Consider the following 18,363-nt stretch of genomic DNA (forward strand, 5'->3'; position numbering starts at 1 on the left):
CCCTGTGTGTGGGGCGTGCGTGTATAATGGGGAATTAGGGTTGCTGCTGGGCGCTCTTCTGGGGATCCTTCTCAACAGTTGAGAGGCACATCACATCCTGTGCTTTTCAGTTTTGGAAGGGACACAAAGATACAGAAACCAGAAGCCCCTCTCCTCCCCTATTCTGAGGCAGGTGCCCTGCCCATCATACTTAGAGCACAGGTCTTACAGACTCCTGAAGGAGCAGATGGAAGAAGGCCACCCATGTGGGCTTATCATGCCAGACTCCCTGAATCGGCAGATGAGCTGAGAAAACAGTACAGCTCTGGGACCTTTACCCTGAAGCTTATGATAGGTATCGCTGTTACCATGACTCCAACTTCCTGCCACTCAGCTTTGTCCTTTCAGTGGGCAATGTTCTAGGGCACTGCCTCCCCTCCCCTCATCTCCCAAGGAGGCCTCACTTAAGAACCAAGTCATCAGATCTTAGCCCCTGGAATTCTGGACATTAACATTCTGCCAGGCCCTAAAATCAACTCAGAAGCAGGTTGAGGCTGAGGGCCCTCTGTGCCAGTCATCATTCTTAGGAAATTAAGATTCCTGTAAGTGAGAGGGATGAGTCATTCTTTCCTAGGGATGACTGTTTTAGAGAGCCTTGGACTGGCTCTGTCCTGACGGCATTTTAGGAAGATGGTAGCAGAAATGGCAGCGGAGTACTTTTTGAATCTCTCCCATAAACGAAGACCAACTAGGAGAAAGACCAAAAATCCAAAATGTGCAGTATCTGTAACAAACCTAGGGTGTCAAGATACCTCCCACAGACTGCTAAAAATGTGTGGGGAATAAGCTTAGGAATTCCCTGAGCTTGCACCTATGGGTTAACAAAGTCACAGGAAGAAAGCATCCAAGATTAGGTAAACAGGGCAAAAGCGCCCCCAGTATAGAACAAAGGCATAGAGGAATAGGAAGCCACAGGATGAAAGCATCCAACATTAGGCAATCAGGGCGGAAGTGCCCCAAAATAGTGCAAAAGCAGAAAGCTGTTCTCACAGGAGGGAAGGACCAGAATAGGTAAGCAAGTAAACAAGGTTATAGACCTCAGCAGGGTGAAGTTGCCTGGAGCGGAGCTAATTAGCAAAAGAAAGGAGCCTTGTTGACCCTGAGGTAGCCTGCTCGGTCTTATCCCCCAGGCAAGCTAAGATAAACAGACACGTTGCCTTGTGCCTGCCATAAACAACCATCTGCCCGGCTCTGGGATTTTGTTTTGTATTGACCCAAACCCTAACACCGCATATCCTCAAAAACCCCTTTTCTTTCACACACATGAATTAATGTTCACGGTTTCATTGTCTCTTTGTGCACGTCCATCACATTTGTAAGCCTTCTGATCCTAATAAAAACAGAGCAAGGATCTTTACTTAGGGCTCTTGTCTCCTCCCCAACATTAGCCTCTCTCACTTTTTAATTCTGCATTCTCTCTCTTGCTGGACAAGAGAGAACTCCAGACCCAGAGTCTACGACAAATAGGAGGTAGGCGTGAACCTTGGATGCTTCAAGACCTACATAGTATCAGCATCTGCACAGAAGGATGCAGAAGGAAGCAAGAGGGCATTTGAGGGATCTGTGAACAAGAGAATCCCAAAACCGTCTACAGGTCCTGGCTGGAAAGTATGCGCCAACTTGACAACAGCAGCTGAAACAGGGAGGGCCTGATAGATCATCTCCTAAGCCTTTCATCCATGCTGTATAGTAAGTACATAATAGGTGCTTATTTAGTATATAGAGAATGAATAAAGGTCAAATGACATTCTCAGCTATTCCTTTCCAATATTTGTGGGTGGGGAGCAGGAAAAGACAAATCCCTATTTTGAGCCATGTGGCTAAATTTCTTTATGCTTCCAAGGTGTACAAAATACTGGAATCAGGCAGGGAGGCTGAGGCAGTCCTCTTCTTGAGCTTGTGAAAAAGAATCACTCCTCTCCAGCACACTCATGATCACCCTTGCATATACACAAACACTCACTTTAGCTTGGGAAGAAGCAAGTTTAGCTTGCTGAGAGGCAAGGAGAAGGTGATCTGCAGCTATACCAGAAGCTTCTGACACCAATTGGCTCCCATCATACCAGAGTCTTTTTATTGAGGATCTTAGGATGATGGGGGTCTCAGCCTAGGGTGGCCGAGGGAGGTCCAGTTCGTGCCAAATCTGTGTTCAGAAAGTAGGTGCAGAGCTGCCCTTTGCCTTTGACCTTGATGATACCCCGGCTGTAGCAGGTGTAGCCTAAGGACTGCAGCACCCGGGCCGTCTCTTCAGTCACCTGGGATTGAAAGGGTGTGAGTCATAAGTGTGGGGGTGGCCCTATCCTTATCCCTCCACCCCATGCCTCCAATGCAGCCTCCTCACCTGGATCTTGCCCAGGACTCCTGTACTCTCCATGCGGCTGGCCACGTTCACTGTGTTGCCCCAGATGTCATACTGCGGCTTCTGGGCCCCGATCACTCCAGCCACTACAGGTCCGTGGTTCAACCCTGACAAGAGGTATGGTAGAGAGAAGCCCTGGGTGGGCGGATTTGAGGAGGGAGAGGGGAAGAGGACACTCCAGGAATTAGGGTGAAGGGCCTGGAGGCCTTAGAGGAAAGGGCCTGGAGGGGTGTGGCTTAGGGAAGGGGTGGCTGAGCCTCAGAGCTCCTGGCCCAGCAGCTTCATGCTCCATCCCCAGGGATGAGGCTGGAGGGGGTCCAGGGTGAGCTGGGGAGTAGCTAACAAAGAGCCTAAAGGAGCCAGAGCTTGGGAAGGTGAGGAGGAGGTTCCAGACTGCCCCAGCGAGGGAGGGTCCTCACCCACACGCAAGCGGAAGTTGTTGAAAGAGTGCTTATTGATGACGTCCAGCTTTGATCCAAGAGCCACCGCAAACTCCACCATGGTGCCAAGGTGGCTGCAGCTGCGCTCAGCGTCCTAGCAACGGGGCCGGCCCACCAGGATGGGTCAATGAGGACCCCCCCAGTGAGAGCCCAGACGAAGGTTGGTAGGTAAAGAAGGGATTCTGTACCTGCTGTGCATCCTGTCCGGAGGTGGCATTTAAGCCTGTAGCTGCCATGTAGGTGCTACCGATGGTTTTGATCTTCTCCACCCCGCTAAACTTGGGCTTTGAGAGCAGCTGTATAGAAAGGAAGCTGTGTCCCCAGTCTTTCTTGCTCTGTCCTGCCTCCCTCTCAGAGGCCCAGCCCCAGGCCTTTGGAGACTAAAGGACCAGGTTGTGAGGACAGGGATGGTGGCAGGAGGGAGAGTGGATAGTGAGCAGAGTTTCCAGAGAGCTAGGGGATTGGAGGAGGAGTGGCAGGGCCGGGGAGAGGGGGATGGACCCCTGGCTGGAGACTAAATTGGCAGGAGGGACTGGTGGGAAATTCTAGCATCCAGGACAAAGGGTCCAGGGGAAGCTTGGAGTTGTCACCTCATCAAAATCAGCAATTATCTCATTGAGCAGCCGCAGACACTCTAGACCCTCGTGGTTTATGTTGGACTCAGAGTAAAACTCCTTGAAGTCTGGAACTGAGGCGAACAGGACACAGACACACTCATAGGACTGGTGGTAGAGGTCCTGGAGGGTGGGATGCTGGGTTGAGGGAGCAAGCCATGGTCTTCCCCCTTCTGAGCCTGCATGGGCCCTCCTCCCTGTGTCCATACTCCTACCCCTCTATTTAAGAAGGATCGGAAAGGAGGGAGAGGGGTAGGGCCAGGTTACCCCAGGGATGTGTGACTCGGGAGTCAAAGATTGGGTCTCATTATGATTCCAGGAGAGACAGGGGTTTGGAGTCAGGATCACCTCATAGCCACGTGAAGGGAGTCTCTTCAAGAGCTGGGATCCTGTCAGCGGGAACCATCTTTCTATCATATCTCATTGCCAAAAGGTGTTAAGTCAACTAAGTCAGCTTACAAAGATAGCTACAACTTGGAAGATAAAGTAAGAGGGAAAAGGGGCCAAAAGGAAAATAAAGGTAAGATAAGGTAAGAAAAGGTAAGAAAATAAAGGTAAGATTTGAAGTTGGTTCACAAAATGGGTGCCATAAAGTCCCCGTGAGTCCTAGATTCTGGCTCTGAGCTTTCTAGTAGCCAATGTGAAGCTAGAAACAGGAGCAGTGACAAGATTCCCAGTGTCTGTAAGAGAAGGAGGCAGGAGATGTAGACCTACTGCTGATCTTGAGAGCAGAGAGCAAGCGGTGGGGGCAGGAAGCTGTGAAGTAGCCCCTGGCCTGTTTCTTTTAACATTCCTCAAGATGGACCAAGAGCATTTCCACAGCAGACACGGTGAAGTAGTGGTGGAAAAAATAAAATGGTGCAACTATGTGGGTGACCTTCTGATGGTCTATGGCAAGATGTTTAAGGATATAGATTAGCATCTTCCAATGGGAAACCCTGTGGTGATGGAAAGTTCTACATATGGGATGCCCAATACGGCATCTACTAGCCATAGGCAGCTGTTAGATCCTTGAAATGTGGCCAGTGAGACAGAGGAATTGAATTTTCCATTTTAATTCACTTAAATTTAAAGGGCCACACATGGCTAATGGCTACCATCCCGGATAGTGCAGGTCCAGAGAGATGGATGGACTGTGTCCTCCACACAACTCCCATCAACACTTGAAGAAGCTTCAGGAAGGCATGGAGTGGTCATGAGTTGGAGAGGACGTTCCTTCTAAGTAAGAACTTGGAACACAGAGGCTCTGTGCTCAGCAGACAAAGACTAAGAGCTTATGAAAATGTCAGGCACCTATGTGACAGGGACAGAGACTTGGGTGGCCACTTAACTACTGTGGGGGAGGGCCAAGGTTTGCATCCAAAATTGGTCCCTGTGGCATCTGAGGCTGAGGAGTCAGGGGTGAGGAGTCACCTCGTTGCGCCGGTTCTGGCCAATGAACTGGGGGGCCACATGTGCAGGGAGCACATTCTCCAACAGCAGCCGAGTCAGGTTCTCCATGGTCTCTGTCTCCTCCTGCTCCTGCCGCAGCTTCTTCTTCCACAGGAAGTCCAGCCGGCAGTAATACTCATTCTGGCAGGGTCAGCAGGGGCCCAAGGGGAGACACAGTGCACGGGAAACCTCAGCTCCTGTGTGTTCCCCTTTCCCCCCATTCCTTGATGCTTAAACCACACCCCCTCCCCCCAGTCTAGAGAGAAGCCTCAAGGTGCAACTATCCCTGGGGAGGCTACCTTGAAAATAGATTCAAACTAGGGTAGACAGAATTGGCAGCAGATTCTTTCTTATAAGTGGGTTTTCCTAGGTTGGGGTGGGAGGGATGAGGGAGGGAGAATTTGAAGGCACTTCCCTTGGCGGTGGGGGGGGGGTGAAGGAGAAAGAAAGGGAGCAGGAAGGTTCACTGAGAAGCTTCCAATGGGCACACTATTTCGGCTCAACCCCGAAGGCGTAAGATTTGAGGGAAAGAGTGAGAGAGAGACCAAGTCACAAATATGGGGACCCCCACCTCACCCTTCAAAGGGAGGCCCTGGAGGGCTGAGATGGGTGACTTACCTGCCGAGCCAGGACCAGGAGGGTGAAGAAGAAGATGAAGAAGGAGATAGCTCCCATCAGTTTGGGCTCCTTCAGCACCCCTGGCCTGAGGAGGCCACGGATCAGGATTGCCCCTGCCCTGCACCTTCCCGATGGCCTCCTCCCTACCCTCAGTGCCCATTTAGCCCACAGCCACCTTCCCCCTTTGCCCTGTGGGTGGATGGTTCAGGTTAGGGAGGTAAGGACAGCTCTGCTCCACTCCCAGGGGGCCTGAGCACCTCTGTCCAGTGGCCGTGCACACCTGGAGTCCGAGGGATCCGGATAGAGGCGGGCGATGAGACAGTCGGACAGCCAGGCGTGGGAGTGCAGGAAGAGGGAGCAGGAGGCCCCCAGCCATAGCAGGAGCAGCAGCAACTTCAGCTCGAAGCTCATGTGCAAAAAGAGGGAGCAGGACAGGAACCCCAGCACGCAGCAGTGCATAGAGTACTGTGGGGCCAAGTAGGGTGGTCAAGAGGCGGGGCATATCCCACAGGTAGGGGTGGGAGAATATCCCGGGGCTCCTGGCCTGCCCCTCCCCGGGCCCACGACCTATCTGGGGAGTAGGCGGTGTCATACACACACACACCGAGTGTAATTTACGTCTGTCCCAATCCACAGGATGGAACGTTCAACCAAGGAGGTGGGGGAGGGGCCAAGGAAGGCTCTGGAGAGAGAGTTTCAGGGCTGTGAGGAATACTCACGGGGATGCTGATGAGAGGCAGGGACCCAGGGAGCTCCCAGGAGATGTTGAAAGCCATGGAGGACACATTGAGAGTCCCAAAAGGGCAGTTTGATGCTGCCGGTAAGAAGAACTGCAGAAGGAGGTGAAGAACTGAGGTGGGCAGGCAGCTCCCTGGGCACGATGGTGGCTTGTGCTGGGGTTCAGCTGACTTAGGGATGGGTCAGGGCCAGACCCCTCCAAAGAGGGGGATTCTGCTATTCCTGGCTGGTGAGGGAGGCTTAGTGCAGGGGTCCTCGCTGGGGGGTCAGGGATGGCAGGAGCAGGTGTCCTGAGCATGAGTCTGCCACGGATCCACTGTGTGATCTCTTGCCAGCCACTTAGCCTCTCTGGGCCTCAGCTTCCTCTTCTGTTACTTGGCTGGCGGGGGGGCGGGTGGTGATTCCTAAGGTGTCTTTCAGGGATAGAATTCTAGGAATGACTATAAATTCTGAAAACTCAGGGGCGCCTGGGTGGCTCAGTCAGTTAAGTGTCTGACTTCGGCTCAGGTAATGATCTCGCGGTTCGTGGGATCGAGTCCTGCGTCAGGCTCTGAGCTGTCAGCACAGCTCGGATTCTGCCTCCCTTTCTTGCTCTCTGCCCCTCCCCCACCCATACTCTGTCTCTCAAAAATAATAAACGTTCAAAATAATCAAAACAAAACAAATTCTGAAAACTCAGCCAAACTCAGCTACAAGATCATAATGAGCGAGCTAAACAGTGAAGATCTGCCTCCACAGAATAGATATGCTCAGGTGGCAGATTAATTTTTTTCTTTTATACTTGTCCAACATTGCCAGAATGTTGGCCTTACTCCGGCTGTCCTCCCAAATCCCAGGGGTCCCCTTTCAGCTTCTGACAGCTCGAACAGGCCCTGATGGGGGTACATAGGGCCCCCCACTGCCCTCACCAGGCTGGGAATGGCCATCACAAAAACCAGGAGGATGGTAGCTGTGCCCAGGGCAACTCGCAGTCCGGGCCGTGTGGCCACCAAGCCAGACAGTGCCGGCAGCCAGTGCAGCATCTTGGGGCCTTTCAAGACACACCTCTGCAGAAGGAGCACAGGAATCTTAGCCGTGGGGCTGGGACACCCAGGTCACAGTGAGGGCCCAGCTCACCACTTCCACCCCCCAGCCCACCTCACCGTCAGGTGCTCTGAGAAGCAGACGAAAAGGAGGAGGAGGAAGAGGAGGAAGGTGATGCTATAGGTGATGGCCAGAGCTGGGGGCCTAAAGGGAGATAAGAGTGAGGCCTTGAAAGTCAGAATCGGCTCTGTGTGCTGGGAGGGTGCTGTGCCACCCAGCTGGGAGATGTGGGGAGGAGGAGTCCTGGGGATCTGAACTGGCTACCAGTGGGGACTGGGCTGATGAAAAAGGCATTGCCTGCTGATGCTCTGGGAAAGTTGAGGGGTCTAGGGCAGTGGTGGGGTAGGGCAGGAACTATAAAGTGGGGACAATACTGGAAGGGGGCAGGAGGCTCACAAAGGGGCCAAGGCCACATCAGGCCAGTCTCTGGGCCTTCAGGCCAAAGCTCTTCTTCTACCTGGCTGAGTTCTGGACAAGTCCCTGCAGCCCCTCCTAGCCATGGACTAAAAACAAGGACCTACTTTCTAAGCTCATTTCCTGTGAGATTTGGGCTTCTCAATGAAAACAGAACCTGCTTCACTGAAAAGTTGTTTGAATTGAGAGACAGGCTTGTGAAAGTGCTTGGGTTATGTAGAAAGCCCACGAGATGTATGATAGTAAAATGAGGGCTGTGATTATCACTGTTTCTCCAGAACACATGTTTCCTCTGTGGGTCAGTGTCCGAAACTAAGGGAAAGTCGGTAAAGAAGAAAATGTGGGTCAAGGATCAAAAAGTCTATACATGGGAATCAGGGCCCCTCTTGCCTGGGGCTCTCACCTGTTTGTCACCAGCATCTGGATGATGAAATTGGAAAGGAAAACCAGGAAGGTGCAGGCTGCATAGTATTTGAAGGCGGGGAGTGCAGAGAGTCGGTACTGGAAGGGAAGGGGGGGTCAGTGTGGAGACAGGGGCCACTAGGGCTGCCCATCATCTCGGAGGTGTCAATTCCAGGCAAGAACAGGTGTCTCAGCCTCCCCACCCACCCTCCAGTTAAGTCTCAGGTAGCCCCTACTGGTTCTCCAAGGAACTGCCCTCCTCCCTCCCATCCCCACCTAGAAACTCAATCTATAGGGTGACAGCCATTTGGAGAGAGGTACAAGCCCCTCACCCCAGGATCACAAACTGAGCAGACCTTGGAGGTGAGGTGGGATCACAGGGCTTGCCCCCTTCCCAAGGCCAAGGCACTAAGATTGGAAAATTCTCTAACCTTGTGCCACCCCCCACCCACCCCAGCCCACCTCTTTCTCCAGTTCCTTCTTTCTGAAGTACAGTGTCAGTGGGTTGAAGTCCTTTGACTGCCTCCACTGTCTGGTAGGAGGTGGGGGGCCATGAGCCCCGGAGAGGAAAGGGCAGGGCAGGGTGGGTGGAGGGGTGGTCAGGTGCATGTTTCCCTGGAGTAGAGTAGGGAAGCCCCCCACCTTCCCTCTGGGTCATTAGGGGAGCACATCCCTCCTGTACCACAGAAGCCCAGCTCCCAACCCCTCCCAGTCCTCTTCTGTTCTCCATACTTCTGAGAGTTGAGCTGTTCGATGACCTGGAAGAACTTGGCATCCCCAGTGTCCAGGTCATCATCTAGCCCCCGGGGGGTACGGCTCCTGCAGAGTGACAGCCCAGCCTGTCACCACAGGAGGCCCTCAACATATCTGGGTGAAGCAGGTACAGCCCCCCCACCCCCAGGAAGGATGGGGGCAGGTCACCCCAGGGACTCCTCACCGGTCCAGGCTCCACTGGGGGCTGAAGGAAGCCAGGGCCTTCTCCTGTTGGGAGAACACAGCAAAGAGGGGGATGAGGCGATGCTGAGCATCCCTGAAGCCTCTCTGCAGTGAGGGGTTCCATATCTACACATGTCCTTGGCCTTGAGCATTTGGCATGAGTGTTTTCCCTGCCTCTAATGACTTCCCTCTCCATCAAATCCCATCTGCCCTTAAGGGAAGGATCAAACCACATTTATTCTTTAAATTTCTTGTGGACTTGGGGCGCCTGGGTGGCTCAGTCATTTAAGAGTCTGACTTCAGCTCAGGTCATGATCTCACAGTTCGTGGGTTCGAGCCCCGCATCGGGCTCTGTGCTGTCAGTGTGGAGTCTGCTTTGGATTCTCCGTCCCCCTCTCTCTCTGCCCCTCCCTGCCTGCACTTCTGTCTGTCTCTCTCAAAATAAATAAATAAATAAACTTTAAAAAACAGTTTCTTCTGGACTCTTTAGACACCCAGGGTCTTTATACTTTTATTTCCTCAGTCTCTACCCCCTGTGAGGCAACCCTGTATCTTCTGTAAGCTTGAGCGCCTGTCATCTTCCCTGAGGACTGAACAAATCCCAAAAGTCCTTGGTTTAAACTGAAGTGACAGTGAGAAAGTTCTGACTCGCTTGTGGTCAGGCTGAGCTGGGAAGTGGTGGGGGCAGAAGACAAAAAGTCTAGAAGAAAGGGAAAGAGAAAGGAAGAGAGACAAACCTGGTCACAGTCATTCTTTCCTGCACCAAAACAAATGCGCACCGTGAGCAAACATATGAAAATAAGCAGGCAAGTAAAGCAGGTGAGACAAGCCCCAAAGAAGAGAACGAAGCCAACGGCCACTGCCCAGGGCCAGGAGTCTGTGGCTGTTCTTTTCTGCTGCCCTGGCTCATGTGAAGGAAGCAGGGTCGCAGGGGGCCACGTCATCCCCCCAAACCAAAACCTGGTGTATGGGGAGGGAGGGAGATTAAGGGGTGTGTTCTAGGTATGAGCCCATCTATGCATCCAGGACTGAGCCTAACGTTCTTCAAACTACCTACCTACTACCTCTCCACCTTGCTCAATGACTGTTTTTTGAAAACAGGGAAAACCATTTATTCATTTCTGTCTTCTCTAGAACTAGACTAGTGCCTGCCACATTGTAGGTGCTTTAAAAGTGTAGAAGGAACAGGGTGCCTGGGTGGCTCAGTCAGTTGAACGACCGACTTCAGCTCAGGTCATGATCTTGTGGTTCGTGGGTTCTACCCACGTGGGGATGGATGGATGGATGGATGGATGGATGGATGGATGTTATATACTAGCACCAACACTGCCCCACCACCCCAAGGCTCCCCATTGTTTAAATGTAAGCTGATGTGATTCTCAGGATTTCTAACATTTGACTGAGGGCCTCGTACTTCACGGGCTTGGAAGTGAATTTCTGGGCTGGTGAGGTCCTGCCTTGGGAGCTACCCTCGAACCAGAAGTTCCTACTGGTTCACCCTGACACTTCTTAGCCTGCACACGAGTGGGGTTTCAGGGAGGTCTGGCATGGGTTCTAGGGGGCCTCTCACCATGGGGATTGCACTTGCACCGAACATTGTCTCACAATTCCTGGGCTCCCAGCAAAGCCCACCCTCTACTCTGCCTCCATGCTGGAGACTCTATCCTGCAATAGTCAGCAGAGTCTTGGATTCTTTCTTCTTCTCCCTCCTGCCCGCTTAACCCTTCTGACGTCTCCCCTACCCCATGTTAAGGATTGGAATTAGGTACTCTCCTAAACCACTGCTGCCAATGTCCCCCCATACCACAGTGTTTCACAGATCTCTGGCCTGCTTTCCTGCTGGGTGGGTGGGGAGGGGAGATGGAACACAGAAAGGGTGCTCTGAAGTCATCCCATATATCCAACTGGGTCTGGCAGAGAAGATTCAGAGAGAAAGATCTGCAGAAAGGTGGCTGGGAAAGTTTGGAGAAGATCAGATAAAATGGAGAAGAGCAGGCTGAGGACCCTAATCTTGGGGCAAGCCTTTGGGGACACAGCCTCAGTAACTGTATGCGTGGGTGTTCTGGCTGCTTGTCACCAAGCACCAACACGAAGAGCCAGCTGGTGGGAGAGATCCAGGCTCCTCCACCAGCTAGTGGGTCATGATTACCGGAAGGTGCTATGCACAAGGTCAGCCAACCAAGTCCTGGTTACCTCTCTTCCCTCCCTCCTCAATCCCTGCCTGCTCAGAGTGACTTCTTTCAAGACCACATGCGATTTTCACTGTTACCTCATTTAATCCTTGTATAAACGCTGAGAGTAGGGGCAACAACTGATTTGCCTCCACCTTCCCAATTCTAGTGGGGATTAAAAAAGAGAGTGTGCGGTTTCAGGAAGGGAATTCAACAGAGACATTTCCTGGTGGGACTGGGTGTGAGCGCTGGCTTCAGAGCCAAGAGGAAGTATGGTCTATACCTTTGGGGTACTGAGGGAAGGCTTCCTGAGTGGAGTTTGGGGAACAGTGAACATGGTGCCTATAGGATTTTGCATCTCAAGTGAGCTCAGAGGGCAGTGACCTTTGCCCTTTCTCTGGAAAGAAGGGTAAGGAAAGGCCTGAACCAGTGACTGGGGCAACCAGACAGTTCAGGACCTTAGGAGGTCATCAAGTGACTCACTGGATGGGTGGGGGGAGGTTGGGAGAGGCAGTGGGGTGGGGTTATGTAAGTGCTAGGGCTCGCAATGGAGTGCACTTACCGGGAGAGGGGTAGAGGTGGACACAGGGCTCTCTAGGTGGCTCAGATGGGCAAAAGGCTTGGCGGCGCCCCAGGACTCCAGGTAGCGGGTCATCAGCAGCGACGGACGCATCTTGGGGCCCTCGAGAGAGGACAGCAACCCTCCTGCAGTGCCCTTCTCATCCTCCTCCTCAGCCTGGGGCATAGGAGGGCTGAAAGTCAATTTCACAAATGCTTTCCACATTCTCCCCACACCTCTTGGAAGGTTGTGTCACCTCCCCCTTGACGCACACACTGGGACCCAGGAATTCAGTCTCTGGTGTAGGAAAAGAGATGAGGCCTGTTGGCTGTGGGTGGTTAGGATGGGCCAGCCCATGGGGTCCAGGCTGGGCTTTTACCCGGGGATCGATGACTAGGTAGGTAGGCTCCCCTAGCTCCCGAAGGTATGGGTCCCGGTGTTCCATGGCTGCATCCTCCACAGCATAAGCCCCGGCCAGCAGGGTCAGGGTAGCCCCTGTAATATGCACTCGTCTGGAAGGAGGGGGCAGTGGGAGTCAGGATGGAGGGCTTGCAAACCTCTCCTTTCTTTCAAGGAGCCTTCCTGGAGGTCTGACTTTAAGCAAGGCCCTGTGCTACCAGAGGTGTCTCCCGACCCCACTCCCTGCACGCCAGGATCTCCTTAAGCCCCACGTGGGATTGTGCTCATTTTAGGAAACTATGAACAGGATGACAGCATGTGGGAGGCCCGGTTGGTTTCCTCCTGTGGCCTCCTGCAGCCCCACATCTCACCCTGGCACGCCACCCGCCTCCATGTGGTTGGCCAGTGTGACATCATGGGACCAGACATCATACTGCCACTTCTGCAGCCCAATGACTCCGCAGAGCACACTGCCCGAATGCACGCCCACACGCATGTTGATGTCCACGCCAGTGGCTGCCCGGAGCTTCCTGAGCAGGGTATGTAGGGGACAATCTGAATGCTGCCTTCATCCCTACCCATGCCACACCCCTCCCTCCCTCTAAGAGGACTTCCACTACCCTGTCTGCTCCTCCCCAATATCCATCCCTTGTTACCCCTCCTGCCCGTCCACCTGAGCTGACCTGATGGCCCGGCACATGTCCAGCCCCATGCGCACGCAGTTGATGGCGTGGTCTGGCAGGGAAAGCGGTAGCCCAGAGACACAGTAGTAACAGTCTCCCAGGATCTTGATCCGCATGCATTCATGCTCCTGGGAGTGTGTGTGTGTGTGCAGGGGAAAGGGGGCACCTGGTTAGAGGCCAGAGGTATGAGGGAGCTGGGAGGAGTGGGAGCAAATGTGGCATTCCTGAAGAACCTCTGAGGCCAGAAGTCTCTGGGTCAGATCTAGGGACTCTCTCAACTTGCTATGGGACTGGCTGAGGTCTGTGGCTCTCCCCCAGCTCTGGCATGTGGAGGGTGTATTCAGATTTGAGCATATGAAAGTAGCCTCAAGACTGAGGTTTTCTGGGTGACACCCAAGATTAGGTTTGTTGGGGGCATCCCTGGGGGTCTGAACAGGTGGCTGGACTGGGCTGAGGTTACACAGGGCAGACATTTCCCTTGGAAGGGCTCCCTAAGGTTAGAACATCTGAACATCCCCCTAGATTTGGCTGTGGTGTCCAGAGACACCTACGTCGGGGCTCTGAGCATATCTGGGGGTGTTGTGGTTGGGACATTTGTGGAGTTGTTGACAAGTCTCTTCCAGGTTTGAGGTATGTGGTGAGCAGCTCCACAGCTGGGGTTGTTTGGGAGGGTTTCCTACTTCCATTGGAATATCTTCCATTGGAATACATGGGCTCTGAAGTGGGACTGGGATCTGAGGAGGCAGGTGTTTCCCTTGGAAGGGGCTCTCCAGGGTGGGGCACTTGAAGATCCCTGGGTGGGGAGGGAGGCCCCCTCTGACCTTGGCGATCTGGTCGAACTTGCCAAAGAGCTCGTTGAGCATGAGCACCAACTCCTTAGGAGAGCACTCACTGGCCAGCCGGGTGAAGCCCACGATGTCAGCATACAGCACACTGGGCAGGGCAGATGTGTCGGTGGGGGCCAGGATCTCAGCCCACAGCCCCCTTCCCTGTGGCCATCCTTTCTCATACCTGACTCCCTGGTGCCTCTTGACATAGAGGCTGTGGAAGTTGTTGGTGCTTTCTGGCCGTGACCCCTGTCCAGCCTGCAGTCGTGCCATGATCTCTGCCTTCATCTCTCGGGCCAAGTAGGCAGGGAGGATGGACAAGAGAAGGTGTTCCTGGAGGAGGTCACAATGAACACCAACCCTCCTGCAACCCACAGCCAGAAGTACCAGCCTCCCAACGAACTAGGAACCCAGCACTTCCCCAGTCCCACTAGGTGTTCCCCAAAGTACTCCCCCAAGATCCTTCCCATCACATAGAGCTGGGGCTCCAACATCCCACCCTGCACTAATCACCTTTGGGGACTGAACTCCCAGAACCAATGCCAGAATTAAGAGTTCTTTGTTTACTATCATAAAAGTGCTTTCATAGGCTTCAGTTTGTTTGAGACTTAACACAACTTTCCAAGGTGGGCGGTAGCCACATTTTACAAAGGAGGAAAGAGAAGGGTAAGTGACCTGCCGAAAGTCATTCGGCTTGCAAAGGGGCCCGGCTGAATGATATAAACAACCCCTTTTCACACCACAGTCTGGCCCAGCCTCCCAGGCCCAGAGAACCTGGTGCTTCTTCTCGGTGTCCAGCCGCCGGCGCGAGTGCAGGGAGCTAAGTGCCTCGCGGAACGTGGCGCGCAGCGCGCGCTCCATCAGCGCCTTGTGATACGCTCCCGCCACGTTCCCGCACAGGAACAACACCGCGTTCGCTGCCAGCTGTGGGTGAGGGTCAGCCTCAGAGGATGCTGGCCATGGGTGGCGGTGGGGGTGATTAAGTGCATACCTGGAGTTGGTCTCCAAGACGCTTGAGGAGGACTCCACAGTTAGAGACCCAAGAATTTCCAGGCAATCTGTGCTACACTGTGGGGTCCGTAGGGGGCGCTTCTCCTCCCCCAATACCCCTGCTCTAGACTTGGCTGTGCACCAACATGGCCTCTTAGGTCTAGAAATCGTTCACATATGTTTCCTCTGCCTGGAATACTACTCCAGTATTTACCCCCCACCTCCACCCCCCGCCCCTCGCAGCGCAAAACCACTCAATCTCCGACTTTTACATTCTCTGTGAAGGTTCCATCATCCGCATCTGTCCCCACTACTCTGGTCCCCAGGTGAGCTCACTTGCCCATGGACCCAGAGGCCTCTTCTGGTTTCTGCAGGCATCGGGCTGCTCTGGTGTACCAGCCCCATGAGCGCACTCTCTGGGTGTGTATGTGTTTGTCCTCTGTGCTTAGCGGGCGCCTCACCCTGGAGTCCCAGCTCAGCAAGAAGTTGGTGGACGCTCAGAGGAACTAACGGCGCGCGCGCAACGGGGCCGCCCCCTCCACCCGCTGCGCAGCAGGTACTATGGGTGTGCTCACCTGTGGCAGCAGCGCCGGCTTTGAGTCCGGCTGAGGCCCAAGGTACAGCCCAAGGACCAGCAAGTGGGAGAGCGATGAGGCAAGGCCCGCAGCAGCGGCATCCCGCATGCCCAAGGGCAACATGGCATACACGGTGAAGATGACAAAGAGGAAAAAGGACACCTGGGGGCGGGAGGGCACAGGAAGCTGCTGGCTTCGGCCAGCCCAGCAGCTGGGCTGCTCCCTCCTCTTGGCCTGGCTGTCCTGCTGCCCCTTGCTCCACCTGCCGCTCCTCTCACCTGGTCCCAGGCGCTCACCAGGCCCCCGGTGAACAGGAAGCCGTGGCCTAGCCCGAGTAGCGCTGCCCATACGAGGCCCGACAGGGGACGTGTCCAGCGCTGCAGTCGTTGCTCCCGGGAAGCCAGGCCCAGGAGCAGCGAGAAGCCACCCAGCGCGCACAGCACAGTGGTCAGGAAGCCTGGGTCTGAAGCTAGCTCCTGCGAGGAGATGGTGCTTGCAGCAAGACTGGAGTGTGGAGTATGGGGGAGCACCTCCGAGCCTCCAGGCAGCTCCCCCAGGCCACTTCTGAAATGTGTCTCAAACTCAAGTAGCAAAAGGAGACAGGGCACCTCGACTTGCCATTCGTAGTAGGTTGAACCATAGGAAGTCACTAATAATCTGTTTTTAATCTACAGAGCCTGGGGTCTCATAGGGTTCAACCTAATATCTCACTTGCATGCTGCAGGGCTGGTTGAGCCTTAGGCCATCTATCCAGAGTCCCTGGCTCAGAACCCATACTGCCCATTTGTGAATCCATGACCTTTCTGAACTTCAGCTTTCTCATCTGTCAAATAGGGTCTGTCAAATAGGAATTCCAGCACCAGCCAGGGGTCCTGAAGCAACCAAAGAATCCTACCTTACAGAAGGCACTTAGGAATGAACCAGTTTGCTCAGGAGATTCCCTGCCCTGGGGACAAGTCTGGGAGTTGATCCCCACCCACCCACCCAAGAAGTGCTCCAGCAGCAGGGGGCACCTGGAACCTCCCTCCTGTCAGGCTAGGGGGGAGCACTACACTTTTGCCACCCACCTCTGGGTGTAGGCCTCCCACCGCTGTCCCTGCCCTGTGTCTCCACTTCTTCCTGGACTTCGAGGACCAGCAAGAATTGGTCTGTTTATTGGCTTTCCCAACTTGCCTCCAAAAAGTGAAAAGAAAACTTGGAGCAGGATATTTCCAGAAATGGAATTGAATTGAAGACCCCCTTTCTCAAAAAAAAAAAAAAAAAAAAAAAAAGATAAAGAAAGAAAAAGAAACTGGAAATGGGTTTATTTTGGGACTAAATGTGAGCGGGAGGGAGGGTGCCTTCTGGGAGACTATGGGTACAACTGCCCCACAACCCCTATGAAAGAAAGAAAACCAGGAAACGGATTCCCACAGGGCCCAGTGTAATTTCCCCTCTGGAAAATTGGAAAATCCGGTGTTGCATTTACTCTAGAACCAGTAGATCACAGAAGCTCAGAAGGCCTGTCAGTACCCTGAGAGAAATTAGAAGCACCCCCAGGGCTCAGCCTTCTCCCAGCAGCCCAGCGAATGTGGCCCCAGAGGTGGAGTGACTTGTCCAGGGTCACTACATTTCCTAGTAAGGCTTTCCTGGATTCCAGCAAAGAAGGCATATGGAAAAGCAGGCCCCTCCCGAGCCCTAACTCCGAAAACGCCCCCTAGGCAGTGACCCTCCCACCACCCTCCAGAAGGCGCCCCTCACCAGAGCCGCCCCCCTCCCCGCTCACCCGGCCGCTGGCGGAGGCGACAGCCAGCAGCGCCAGGAGCGCGCATAGCACGATCACCAGCAGCAGTAGCAGCAGCGGGTACTGCTGGCTCAGGCTGTAGTAGGTTTCGTAGAAGAGGTCTTCGCTGGGGGGCGGCCGGGGGCTGAAGAGGCGGGCCATGGTCTTCCCTGCCCCCCGCCTCGTCGCCCGGGTGGAGGGCGGGCCCCGGGGCTGGGGAGGGCCAGGGGCCGCGTTACCGCCTGCGGCCCCAGCCGGCCCCAACTGTGCCCCTCTCACTGGGTCCAAGCCACTTCCATCCCGTTTCCCCAACCTCGCGGCAATCCCACCTTCCAGGCACTCCCTGTAGCCTCTCAGCCTTTTCCCAGTTGGCGGTGAGGGGACTGCCCCATCCCTCGCTCCTCCTCCCTCGAACCCAGACTGCCTGAGGTGCCCTAGCAAAAGCCTCATGGCCGGGTGGGACGGGATTTGCGGTTGAAGCAAAGGAGCCTCGGGTTCCCCCTTTCCCCAAACTCACTGCCCGCGATGCTGCCGCAGCTGAATGGGTTACGCCCGAGGAGGGAGCTCGGGCAGCTTGTCGCGGAGTCCCGATCCCCGAGAAGCTAGTGGCTCAGAGCCCCGGGCGGCAGGCGCTTCCCTCCCGGCGCCTGGGGACCCCTCCCACTTCCCCCGATGGGACTGCCCGGCCCCTTCCCGTGCCGAGTAGAGTCGGACTCCTCAGGCCTCCTCCCTCCCTCATTGTCTCCCCTAACACCGTCACCTTCCCCCTTCTGCCGTCTCAAGAAGGGAATGCAGACCGTGGGAGATGCGAAGGGGTGGCGTAGGCCGGGCTGAAGAGCAAGTGTGGAAATCGGAGTGGAACCCTTGGACGTGGGAAGAATGCAGGACAGCTGGAGTGAAAGCTGGCAAGAATGTAAGGAAGAATGTGGGGGCGAATGGGGGGTAGGATTCAGGCCAGGATGGAAGAGTGTTCCCATTCTCCTCTCCTCCTGCCTGTATGAGCTGCTGTGGTGGAGTCTGAACTGTCCATGCTCCCATGGAGTCCAGCTCCATGGGAGGAGGCACGTCTGTGTGTAGCTTTGTGGGGTCATGGCTTTCTACTCCCGACACCAGCTGGGAGTCAAAGGGCTCGGAAGCAAGGAGCAGGTGAGTGTAGGTGGTGAGTAATTGTGGTGGAGGCAAATAAGTACGGTGGCTGATCTCCAAGAGTCTGGGGGGTTTCTTGCAGGGCAAGAGATGTGCCTGGGTCTGCGGATGCCCGTAGAGAGCCCTCTTCCCAAGACCCCACTGCGGAGTCTCCATAGCCCAGAAGAAAAGTAGGCA

At 54.5% G+C, this 18,363-nt stretch overlaps 1 protein-coding gene across 8 annotated transcripts; it reads right to left on the reverse strand.

Moving 5' to 3' along the window:
* Positions 1–2,086: 2,086 nt before the first annotated feature.
* Positions 2,087–17,793, reverse strand: ADCY4 (adenylate cyclase 4). 8 transcript variants are annotated; one of them, XM_045450530.1, is made up of 26 exons: positions 17,558–17,793; positions 17,044–17,253; positions 15,557–15,754; positions 15,279–15,440; positions 14,488–14,637; positions 13,898–14,046; positions 13,708–13,819; positions 12,887–13,014; positions 12,575–12,733; positions 12,184–12,316; positions 11,808–11,981; positions 9,076–9,119; positions 8,871–8,957; positions 8,601–8,670; positions 8,140–8,237; positions 7,382–7,466; positions 7,148–7,285; positions 6,221–6,331; positions 5,782–5,966; positions 5,502–5,586; positions 4,866–5,024; positions 3,429–3,575; positions 3,027–3,134; positions 2,818–2,932; positions 2,381–2,505; positions 2,087–2,294 (listed from the first exon to the last, which is right to left on the reverse strand). In XM_045450530.1, the coding sequence occupies exons 2-26, from the start codon at positions 17,200–17,202 to the stop codon at positions 2,142–2,144; spliced, it is 3,234 nt and encodes a 1,077-aa protein (XP_045306486.1). In that variant the 5' UTR covers positions 17,203–17,253; positions 17,558–17,793; the 3' UTR covers positions 2,087–2,141. The 8 variants fall into 8 exon arrangements, 7 of the variants coding, with proteins under 7 accessions (XP_045306486.1, XP_045306487.1, XP_045306489.1 ...); XM_045450531.1 differs by lacking the exon at positions 3,429–3,575 and having other exon boundaries at positions 17,558–17,684; XM_045450533.1 differs by lacking the exon at positions 15,557–15,754 and having other exon boundaries at positions 17,558–17,683.
* Positions 17,794–18,363: the final 570 nt, after the last annotated feature.

This window comes from Leopardus geoffroyi, chromosome B3, assembly GCF_018350155.1.
Source record: "Leopardus geoffroyi isolate Oge1 chromosome B3, O.geoffroyi_Oge1_pat1.0, whole genome shotgun sequence".
NCBI classification, from domain to species: Eukaryota; Metazoa; Chordata; class Mammalia; order Carnivora; family Felidae; genus Leopardus; species Leopardus geoffroyi.

Bases quoted from the DNA above. Each gene is read 5' to 3' on its own strand.
- ADCY4 (XM_045450530.1), bottom strand. From the start codon at position 17,202: ATGGCCCGCCTCTTCAGCCCCCGGCCGCCCCCCAGCGAAGACCTCTTC. The intron at 15,755-17,043 runs GTGAGCGGGGAG...ATCTCCTCGCAG, and splicing joins TCGCCTCCGCCAGCGGCCGG to GAGCTAGCTTCAGACCCAGG. The intron at 13,820-13,897 runs GTATGAGAAAGG...TGCCCTGCCCAG, and splicing joins AAGAGGCACCAGGGAGTCAG to TGTGCTGTATGCTGACATCG.